This window comes from Myxocyprinus asiaticus, chromosome 50, assembly GCF_019703515.2.
Source record: "Myxocyprinus asiaticus isolate MX2 ecotype Aquarium Trade chromosome 50, UBuf_Myxa_2, whole genome shotgun sequence".
NCBI lineage: Eukaryota > Metazoa > Chordata > Actinopteri > Cypriniformes > Catostomidae > Myxocyprinus > Myxocyprinus asiaticus.
In genome coordinates this window covers 20,385,419-20,397,520 of record NC_059393.1, presented here as the reverse complement: position 1 = coordinate 20,397,520, position 12,102 = coordinate 20,385,419, and the positions used below count along the sequence as shown (strand labels likewise).

The window sequence follows — 12,102 nt, the reverse complement described above, 5'->3', positions numbered from 1 at the left end:
TGTTACAGTAATGAGAATCACCATTTAGAATAATTGTCATTAATGATAAATCCTAAAATCTTAATGTTCCTAAAAACGTCAAAGTTTTAATGATGTAAATGTAAAATATAATTAACTTTAATCAAAATAGAGAAATGTAAACATCAATAACATTTATTGCATAATCAATGCATAAAGTAAAAATATAAAGCCTAAAATAATAAAATAAATACCTTTTTGTATTATATTTTATGTTTTGGGAAATTAAGTTTACAATATATAAAATTAATTACTCTAATGCTAAAAAGATAATGATATTTTAATTGTAAATTATTTATATGTCATGGTAGTATTTGTTGTACTGCCTTTAATTTATGCTGATTTAAATAATAAAAAAAAGTGTTACATTAAGGCGAACCATTGATGATTATGGGAATTACGCATTACGGTAATGAGAAATGCGCTCTACTTAATTGTCCAAAAAAATGTCACAAATCTTAATGTCCTTAAAAATAGGCTTCATTGTATCTAGACAAGATAGAAATGTCTTATTCCTTTTACTTTTGGGATAAAATGTGACCTGGTCATGTTCATATCCGATTCACCCATCAGCTCATTCTTTGGTTGGTTGATGTTTAAAGGTATTCTTGAGCTGCAGTTATTACTCAATTATATGTATTGAGAACTGCAGCATGGCTTGACTCTCTGCTGTGATTTTTCAGGTGTTCCTCCCCTGCCCCCTGCTGGTGGAGTGGTGATGATGCAGTTGAGCGTTCCTCCCATCCAGCAGCCGCGAGCTCCATCACCACCACTGTGGAAACCAAACCGATACTATAAAACCAACGAACTGCCCCTGCAGGACAACACACACGTACGAACAACTGCATCAGATCACAACTAACAATTGCCTCTACAACTATACAGTATATTTTGTCACATTTTGATGTTATAGTTGCATACTTGGTTGTGATTATTCTTTATCTCTTTCTAGAATAATCCTCAGCAGTTGGTTAGCCCCTCCCCCTCTCCTGCTCAGTCACCCATCCCTGCCCATCTGGCCAATCTAAAGGGTCCTCGTCCTGGCCCCGCCCCCTTTCCTATCATGCACCAGTTTTCCCGCCCTTTTGCTCCAGGCCAAGGTGAGCCAGTCAGAGTGTGTCTAAATAAGCCAAACTAGTTCGTATTTATTTATTTCAATTTGGGGTCATGGCCCATGTAGTCAAAAATGGTGTGTGTGTTTGTGTGTGTGTGTGTGTGTGTGTGTGTGTGTTTGCAGGTGATGGCAGGTATCCTCCTCTGATTGGACAGCCCCTGCAGTATAACACCCCCATCAGACCCCCACTAATGCACGGCTCCCATGTTGTCAACCACCATAATCATCATCTTCATCACCACCAGGTTGAACACACATACACACACACTGCACTCACACTGCCAAACATTATCAGGTGAACATAAACGTGTTTCTTCAACTTTTAGCACTGTGGATTTCTAGAAAGTCTCGTTAAAACATTTTTCACATTCGCACTAGTTTATTTAATTTGTGTACTATGTCCAATAGCGTATGTACATGCATCACAGGAGATTTATCATTTTTTTTTTCCCCTGCAAATCAAGAAAACTGTCACCACAGTGTCATTTCCAGCAAATCTCAAATTCTGTTTTGTGTTTAAAAGAATTCTGTACTGGAAATGACGCTGATGGAAATTACGTTTTTAACGTTTTTGACAATTAAAATGTCTGACTCCTTTGTCTGTCTAAGGCTCATTTCATAGCTAATATAGTATGTGTCTTAAATACACACATTTAAATCATTTATTTCTCACTTTGTGCTTATTTTGGCAAAATTACAGCTTGATTGGAAATGATGCCCAATTAAAATGTTCTACTCACAAGAGATATTTACCTTGATTTTTCTTTATTTTCTTCAAACATCATTTGGCTTATATTTTATCTCAAGCATGCTCTTCACCGACACACGTGTCGACTAACTTTTTTTTAAACTTTGTTGGAAATGATGCCACAACTGTGGGACAGTTTTATTTTTATTCTTTGATAGAAATCTTTTTCACACAGTAAATATTTAAATGTGTAGTTTGCTTTTTATTCAGATTATTTTAGTTTTAAATGTGTAATAATTAATTTTTTTATGATGGATTTGCATAGTTAAAAATGTAAAGTCTGGGACAAGGCTAAAACTATACATCTATACATAACAGACATTTTAAAAGTACCAAAAATAGATTATGAAGGCCTGGTAAAAAGTTTCGAAGTCAATTTTAATGAGACCTTCATATAACAAAAAAAGAAAAGCTGATATCTTTTAGTTTTAATAAAAAAATCACCCCTTGGGACCAAGGGCGTAGCCAGGAAATTACTTTTGGGTGGGCCTGCCCTCAATAAAAATGGATGGTCAAAATTTTCACCCCAATTTTGTTTCTCTAAATTTTCCTTAGCAACAGAAAGGCGGTACATTCATACAGTTCTTTCACACTTTCAGAAAGTATAATTTAAGCATAACTATTTTATAAATATATATTTGAAGTCAAGAAATAATCTCTAATATTCTGGGTGGGCCTGGTTCTAATTTGGGTGGGTCCAGGCTCACCCCGGCCCACCCTTGGCTACACCACTGCTTGGGACATGAAATTGCCTGAAGTTGAAGAAACACCATATAGGCATTAATCCATGCCTTGCATCATCATCATCATCATTCAGGGTTTCCGCGGATCCTTAAAAAGTTTTAATGTCTTAAACTCAGTTTTCCAAAATGTAAGGTCATAAAAAGTCTTAAATATCTTAAATGATACAACAAAAGTCTTAATTTTTATTTAAAGAGGTCTTAAATTTGGAGGCAGAAAGACATGAATCGCGATATGACCTTATGTGATTATCAAACTTCAAAAGAATACGATTTAATTAAATAAATGCATGCGCTGCATCCTTCAAAGTGAAAACGCTGCACTGTATTTTCTCCAAGCACACGGGGGCTTGTGAGTGTTTTCAGCTGTTGCAGAGCAGTTCACAATCATTACGCCATATCGGAAATTTATGACAAGCGATCACAAATGATCAACTGATGATGTTGTGTTGATGAAATATGACAGTGTTTACTTTTAATTGTTTATATTGTAATACATTGTAGATTATTGTAGGAGTGCACATTTTATTTTCCTTATCTGTTTCTGAGAAAGCAACTAGAAGCTGTGAAGCGCAGACATTTCAAAATAAGAGTCCCCGGTGTATTTCAGCCTTTAAAGTTAAAATTTCTGCACTATAAATCAAATCTTTATTTATTTATTTATTTCTTGGTTGCACCATAAACTGCATCTGGAATTTAATTAAATTTGGACTCTTGTAGCCTCTGTCTGGCCCTCCCCATCACAGGAAGGAAAGACTAAGAACATTTAATATAGGCTACCAATTAAAAAAAAAAACTATTGGCACATTATCATATAAGCGAAATCCAATATCAGTCGACCTCTAATTTGTATTGTTTATATAATGGTACATAAACCAATTTTAATGTGATATACGGCATATGTGGAAAACTTGAGTATTTTAAACTTGCATATAGCTTACCCTGTTTTACTGATGAGCAATGTTAAGGTCATGTTGAATGTGTGCCCCTGCCTGTTTAGGTTAGAGTCTGTGATACATGATTTATTTTGAGATTGTGTGGGTTTGTATTTGTATGGGGATATGGTATTAATTTTATTTGTCCAGGTCTTAAAAAGTCTTAAATTTGATTTTAAAACTCTGCAGCAACACTGTCATTTGAAAGAACACTCTCTTCTATCTAAAACACACGCACCAGCTCATGTTCAGCTCTGTTGTCGTGTCTCAGGGTCCAGTGGGTGTACGGCACGGCGGCCGCGGTCGAAGACCCCCAAAGAAATCACTGTCTACTGACATGAGCACAAGAGAAACGGGTACGAAAAGACACACAGACATGTTTATTTTGCTAACTAAATGAAGATTTTACATACTGGACTCTATGATAAATGTCAAACTAGCTGACCTGTCTTTTAGATGTGCTTGTTGACATTTTCTCAAAAGTTAACTTTTGCGTTGGGCTTTCAACGGGGCTGAGAAAGTACATTTTAAATCTACAAGAGGGCCTAATGAATAAATATAAACAAAACAGCAATGTGTTATATTGTTTATTGCAAAAACATACCTGGCTGTTAACAAAAGTGCATTCCATTTGAAACTAAAGTGCATCAAATTTATGAAATCAAAAGATTTGGCCAGTTCATATTGTCAAATCTTAAGGAAAAAGTAAAACGAGAATAGAAACACTTCAATAGACAGTTCCATGTTAAATTGCCGCATCACTGTGTGCGCAAGTTTGTGCGAGAATGGAATTTCAGGTTCGTACCTACATTCGGGGGGAGGAGAAAGATCTCGTAGTCAAAGCACCACACTAGAGGTCGACCGATAGTGGATTTTGCTGATACAGATAGTCTAAGGTGGTGGAAAAGGCAGATAACCGATTAATCGGCTGATAGTTTTTAAAACTAAAACTAAAAAATGTATTTATAGAATGTTTTTTTAAAAAAAAAAAAATTATCAGCCTTTCCTTACTATGATGGGCACAGACCCAAGAGTCCAAAATGAATAAAATCCCAGATGCAGTTTATTGTCCAATCAAAATCCCAATAAAAAATTAAAATGTAAAGATTTTATGCATAATCCGTTACAATGCTAGTTTTAAGCTTTTTTAGCCTATATATTCACCACATGATGGGTTTTGAATATATATATATGTGACAAGGAGTCACTATCTATCTATCTATCTATCTATCTATCTATCTATCTATCTATCTATCTATCTATCTATCTATCTATCTATATATATATATATATAAAACCCATCATGTTTATTACCTCTAAAGGCTGCTGTTATACTGTAGAACCAAGCCGTTTTGACTGTAGAATCCTCCAGCTGAGGAACACACACAAAAAAACGAACGGCAACTATCCGCATCGATTTTTGGTAGTTCCAAAAAGCAACTATTGGCATCGATTAATCGGTAAAACCGATATATCAGTCTACCTCTACACCAGACTGCAATTAATTGCACAAGTCTGTGATTAGTTGTGTAAAATGCGCACCATGTTGAAAAAATACTGAAGAGTTGAAACAAAGTAACAAGCTTGTCTTGTGTTTGCCACATTTCTAATTTGGCTAATCTGATCAATTAAATTCTATTTATAATCACTTAATGCAACAATACATTTCGGAGAATGAAATTTCAGGTTATAGCTACATTCATGGAAGAGAATAATTTTGTCATTAATGCACTACTCGGAAAGAGAACTAGAAACGAAGCGACGAGCTTGTCTTGTGTTCGTAAAGTTTTAAACTAAGCTAATTTCATTGATTTAATTATACTGATAATCAATCAATTTCAAACTTGTTCGAAAACTAGCCAACCTATCTTTAGATGTGCTCATGTTAAAATTTTGTTAAAAGTCAACTCCTGCATTGCCGTGTCCGAGTTTATTTCGCAGTTGTACATTCGGCAAGGGGAATGATCTCATAATTAAAGCACAGGTCTGCAGTTAATTGCACTAGTCTACAATTAGTTGTGTAAAGTGTGCACCATAATGTCGACAACGCAACAGAAAACTAGAAACAAAGTGACGTGCTTATGTTGTGTTCGCGAAGCTTTATATTACGCTAATTTGATCAATTCAATTGTATTTATAGTGACGATAAATTAATCCTAGCACTAAAACAGACTGAGAAATGTATATTATTTGGTGCCTATTTAAGGACCATTTGACTTTTTTGACTTTGTTAACTTCCTAACGTTAAAAAAAAAATGGCTTGGTTAGAAACACAATGTGTCACACTTTCCGTAATACACAAGCGGTTTTTCAGTAATGCTTTCTTCTGTGTGTCCAGACACCGGTCGTGTTTTGGAGGTGACAGATCTTCCGGCTGGCATCAGTCGAGTGGAAGCAGACTCTTTACTGGCAGAACTCGGCAAAGTTGGCGCTCTCATAAAATGGCTGCCCGAACCTCCGTCCCCCAGCCAATCAGTGAGCCGCGGCGAGGGAGCGGACGTAACGAACTCTGACTCTCCCAAACTTCCCAATCCTCATGACCTGGCTTCCACATACACCATCCTGGCCTTGTTCCCTTCGAAATACGCAGCGCAAAGCGCACTTCAAAAACTCAACAGCTCCATCACCAAATTCAAACTGAGAACTAGCAAGGGACATAACGAACAGCACACGCTCGCCAGATCCAGCTCTCAGTGAGGCCACGCCCCCTGTGCCCTATCTCCACCGATCACCACCATTGCCTCTGGCTCACTTCCTGCCATTTCAGTCACACCTTCCTGTTTTTTTTTTTCTTTTGTTTTTTTATTGTTTTTTTTGCACCACTATGGCTTAATCCAAACTGGTTTGTTATTTTCGAATGGGGATTTCACGTTAGTTTGTTTAAAAAAAAATTATAATTATTGCATAAATTTGGAATGTTGTAGTTGAATTGTTCTCTCACAGTTGTGAATGAATTTATCTAGCTTTGTTATTTAAATGAAACCAAAACAAAGGCAAATTAAACATGTTTTGCATATCTTTTCGGTTCATTTGGAAATAGAACAGGAACTAAATTAAACCAGAGCATGTTTTTTTGCTTTCTTTTTTTCATTTACAATCAAAAATGTGAATAGTAGTTTCAAAGTCACACAGCAACAAAACACCCTCTGCTTTTGCCATATCGCTCTTACAAAACATTGTTTTTTTAAGGAATTTAAAGGAAAAACAAACATTTTACAACTAAGCTATGATTTTTACAGTCGACAATAATGATGGGACATCTGTAATGAGGGAACACTTCGACCTGTGCCTTCAAGCAAGGACCCATTGTTTATGCCGAACAACAACGACAAAGCCAGAAAAACAACATCCAAAATAAAACTTAATATATACTGTAGCCGAATCCAAATAAGCAAGTCGTTTGTTCTTTGGTGGAATGTATTTTCGGTACTGGTTTGGCACACCAACATGTTGACTTTTTTTTATTTTTTATTATTATTATAATTTTTTTTACTTAATTTAAATGTGGATTGAAATGGCGCAGCTGGCAAATGAAAGGTTTTATCGCTTTGTCTCTCATTACCTGTCTTTGGGACAATGGACGCTGTCCATTAGGGTTTTTAAAAATTCTTATCTCATTAAAAGTCACTGGAATAAAAGTTTGCACTCTCTCACATCTTTTCCTCTTTCTCTCTTTCGTTATTTCTCCTGTTTTATTTTCGTTGCGAGATGTGTGGACTACGAAAGGCTGTAAAATGTTTGCTGGTGCAAGTTGTTTTTATCTCAGTTTGAAACCAATAAATGATTACACACATTTTCTTCCCCTCCTAAAGTTTTTATGGAATAAGAACATCATGCACACTGGATTAAATAATAAATAATTGTTTAATTATAATAATTAATAAATAAATGCACTTACAATGAAAGTCAAAGGGGGAAGCGGAGTACGAGTAATTGACAGTATAGTTTAACTTGTATATTACCCAGAATGTTCCTTTAAAAAATGTCAGATTGAAGTCTTTTCTGTTGTACGAATTAAAAAGATTGAATTGCACAATGAACCAGAAGCTAAATTAGGCTATATTAAGGTACATTGTTGATAATGAGATTTTATGATCTGAGGTTTCTAATTAGATAAAATTAAAACCATTGTAATAAATGAGAATTTCATCAGTTAGCCTAGTTTTCCAAAGGTAACAGTATATATATTCAAAATGAAGATGAAGTATTTGGACACCTTCTGGTTGTCAAACGACAGTGGAACATGTAGGTAATGTGATAAACTACACCTGTGGTTCGGAATGTTTTTTCGGAGAAAATTTCTACTGTAGCATGAATTTTTAGTTTGTTTAGTAGTTTTTTTTTTGTTTTTTTTTTATTTAAAAGTGCACTCAGTAACTTTTTGTTCATGTCATGTTGGACTTACAGTGACACCTAGTGGTGTGGATGCAGCATCATTCAAAATCAATAGTTTTCAGTTACAGATGCCATTGTAGAAATTCACTATTCACAATCAGCCATGATTAATTTAATCCAAGAGTGAAAGTGTCCAATAACAAGACGGTTACTGAGATTAAGTGAGGAGTATTCAGCTGGTCATGTGATTCTTAAATGGCAGCCCCCATGAGGGCGCCCCTACCCCATGTAGAATAAAACAGCTTTTATTAGGTTACTGATATGACTAGAGTCCTCATTTCATGTGAGTGCTCATGATTTTAGACACGTTTCAAAATTACAAGTGGAAAATATTACTGAGTGCATCTTTAATTAAATGAAATTCATACATTTGAAACGCGGCTTGTAAGTGTACAAATGCGTTTAATTGTAAGGGGCCACTCTACATTTATTCTGTTTATTTATTTATTTAGCCAAACAGCATTGCTTGAAATGGTTCCCACAGGTTTCATGGCGCGAAAGGCCATATATTATCCTGGTAAGTCTTGCAGTTAAATGTTAACTTAAAATTAATGCGAGTTAGTGTTGATTCCTGAATTTTCAGAAGAGAACTGTACAGCTGTTGTCTGGTGTAGGCCTACCAAACGTCCTGTTGAAGATTGGATGGCCAACAAGTAAATTTACTTCCAAAGAGTTACAGAGAAGACAAATAACCCACTGATTTAAGAGAAGGCCTGTGTTTGTGGTGAGCATTCCAGGCGAATTTTATTTTTATTTTATTTTTTTTATTATTATTATTTTAATCAAAATTAATTGAATGACTTGATTTGATTAAAAGACTAGCTGGCTGCATTTGGGTCAGATTACAAAAAAGGTCTGAGCAATGTGGGTTTCATGATTGAAAATTAAGTGTCCTGTTATTATCAAAACAGTGATGGAGATGTTTTTTGGATTAAAATGAAAATGTTTATAATGAAGTTTAAGTCAATAGATATGATGTCAATAGAATAACAGTATGTGCAAAGCCACACGTTTGAGTATGCTAGCAATTTAACCACAGTGACAACACAGTATTATTTACTTATGTTGATGATTAAAAAAATTAAAAGCATATAAATATATCGTACTGAACATCTTTTAAATATATATATATATATATATATATATATATATATATATATATATATATATATATATATAAAATTGTTTAAATATTATTTGTGAGTGTTTTTATATATTGCTAAACCTTGCAATCTCTTCTATAAGACAGTGACAATGCAGAAAATATAAAGACTAATTTAAAATAAGACTGATAGGAGAGAAAGCTGATTAATTAAAAGGTAAAGTGACAGTTACAGGACAAAAGGATGTAACTCCTCAAAGAAACAAGAGGGCGCGAACAACACATTCTCGAATCAATTCAAAAATATTACGTAACGGAAAAATTCAAAAAGTATTGTGTATACGGCTGTATATTTTTGCAATCGCATTTATGAGCCTAAAAAAATTGCAAACCATAAATCTGTAAAAGTATATATTGTGTAAAAGTGTATATTAAATTATTGTCGAATTTGTCAGATTCACGGTCACCTACTCTGTCAAAATTCGGAAGGAAAGTTTGAGCCGAATTCTGGCCTATACAAATTGGCGGGAACTTTGAAAGCTCTTGCTTGGGTTAATAGTTCAAATCTAACATTTTGAAAACGTAGTATGAACAATTTTATGTTGTCTGCCCCCCCAACCATGTCAATAACAGTAGGTTTTTCAGAGGATCCAAGAGTTGCACCCAGACCTGATAAGACCAGCTCCAGGGACAATGTTCAGTCAATCAACTCTGCTCGAGTATATCTGTACTGATCTGCGGTGGCCCAGGGGTGCACAACACAACAATATTAGCAAAGCAAACAACAATTTAAACAATGGAATTAAACCACAACACAACGGAAATAAGACGCAACACAATGCAATGAACAGAAAATGCAACATTGTTTGCTGTGTTATGGCTTCATTTTGTTGTGCCTTAATTTCTTTGTTGTGGCTTTTTTGTTGTGTTGCGGCTTACAGTATTTCCTTTGTGTTGTGGCTTTGCTGTTGTGTTGTGGCTTAATTTTGTTGTGAAGTGGTTTACAGTATATCTATTGTGTTGATGCTTTTCTGTTGTGTTGTGGCTTATTTTTATTGTGGGTTTTCTGTTGTGTTGTGGCTTATTTTTATTGTGGGTTTTCTGTTGTGTTGTGGTTTATTTCCATTGTGTTGTGGCTTTTCTGTTGTGCTGTGGTTTATTTTTGTTGTGTTGTGGCCTTTCTGTTGTGTTGTGGTTTATTGTCGTTGTGTTGTGGCCTTTCTGTTGTGTTGTGGCTTAATTTAGTTGTGTTATGGTTTATTTTCATCGTGTTGTGGCCTTTCCGTTGTGTTGTGGCCTAATTTAGTTGTGTTGTGGCTTAATTTAGTTGTGTTTTGGTTTATTTTCATTGTGTTATGGCCTTTCCGTTGTGTTGTGGCCTTTCTGTTGTGCTGTGGCTTAATTTATTTGTGTTGTGGTTTATTTCCATTGTTTTGTGGCTTAATTCCATTGTGTTGATGCTTTTCTGTTGTGTTGTGGCTTAATTTAGTTGTGTTGTGGTTTTTTCCGTTGTTTTGTGGCTTAATTCCATTGTGTTGGTGCTTTTCTGTTGTGTTGTGGCTTAATTTAGTTGTGTTGTGGCTTATTTCCATTGTGTTGTGGCTTAATTTAGTTGTGTTGATGCTTTTCTGTTGTGTTGTGGTTTATTTCCATTGTGTTGTTGCTTTTCTGTTGTGTTGTGGTTTATTTTCATTATGTTGTGGCCTTACTGTTGTGTTGTGACCTTTCTGTTGTGTTGTGGCTTATTTCCATTGTGTTGTGGCTTAATTTAGTTGTTGTGGTTTATTTCCACAGTGTTGTTGCTTTTCTGTTGTGTTGTGGTTTATTTTCATTACTTTCTGTTGTGTTGTGGCTTATTTCCATTGTGTTGTGGCTTAATTTAGTTGTTGTGGTTTATTTCCATAGTGTTGTTGCTTTTCTGTTGTGTTGTGGTTTATTTTCATTATGTTGTGGTTTATTTCTATTGTGTTGTTGCTTTTCTGTTGTGTTGTGGTTTATTTCCATTGTGTTGTGGTTTATTTCTATTGTGTTGTTGCTTTCTGTTGTGTTGTGGTTTATTTCCATTGTGTTGTGGTTTATTTCTATGGTGTTGTTGCTTTTCTGTTGTGTTGTGGTTTATTTCCATTGTGTTGTGGTTTATTTCCATTGTGTTGTGGTTTATTTCTATTGTGTTGTTGCTTTCTGTTGTGTTGTGGTTTATTTCCATTGTGTTGTGGTTTATTTCTATGGTGTTGTTGCTTTTCTGTTGTGTTGTGGTTTATTTCCATTGTGTTGTGGTTTATTTCCATTGTGTTGTGGTTTATTTCTATTGTGTTGTTGCTTTCTGTTGTGTTGTGGTTTATTTCTATGGTGTTGTTGCTTTTCTGCTGTGTTAGTCGCTTATTTCAATTGTGTTGTGGCTCATTTTTGTTTGATAAAAAGAAACATTTCCATTATATTGCAGTGGAGAGTCTGAAAGAATGTGGCTGATTAGGTGTGTTAGAAATGTATGTTTTATTGATAATAATGGGGCATCGACATTTGCAAAGATAAGTGTTACAACCATAGAGTTTGTATAAAATATGAATGCTCATTTAAAAAAAATTAATGAATGAAGTTGACCAGGGCAAAATACTGTAGCTCTTCAAACAAACACCAGAGGGAGCAATTGTACCAGTAAATTATGGCCGTTTTCAATATGAAACAGTAGTTTACTGATTATTGCGTATTGTGGAGTAACGCCATTATATCTACATTATATTATTTTGAACATCAGCATAATTAGCTAGAAATATAGAAATTAATTAATAATTACAAATGTCATGAACATTTAAGAAACTGCTACATGTTTTATGTATTTTCTCTTCTGACACTGGTTCTAAGACCATATGCTGCACATTTTCACAATATATGCTGATATCAGTCATTAGCATGTTATATATTCACTGCCCCATATACTTCCATAAATGTCTATCCTATCATCTTTTGATTATAGGGGCCTTTTTACAGTTACTTCAATTTTCTTTTCCAATAGTTTAGTTAATTATTAATATAATAATTTAAGAGCAAAC

At 34.7% G+C, this 12,102-nt stretch overlaps 1 protein-coding gene across 10 annotated transcripts in view; it reads left to right on the top strand.

Moving 5' to 3' along the window:
• LOC127438763 (R3H domain-containing protein 1-like) overlaps positions 1–7,348 on the top strand; it is a 54,341-nt gene extending 46,993 nt beyond the window's left edge. For 9 of the 10 annotated variants that reach the window (XM_051694591.1, XM_051694596.1, XM_051694595.1 and 6 more), the window contains 5 exons: positions 702–850; positions 971–1,118; positions 1,256–1,377; positions 3,827–3,911; positions 5,894–7,348. In XM_051694591.1, coding sequence (XP_051550551.1) covers positions 702–850; positions 971–1,118; positions 1,256–1,377; positions 3,827–3,911; positions 5,894–6,252 — 863 coding nt within the window. In that variant the 3' untranslated portion in view covers positions 6,253–7,348. The remainder of the gene's footprint in view (positions 1–701; positions 851–970; positions 1,119–1,255; positions 1,378–3,826; positions 3,912–5,893) is intronic. The other variant, XM_051694600.1, reaches the window with a different exon arrangement.
• The last annotated feature ends 4,754 nt before the right edge of the window (positions 7,349–12,102 follow it).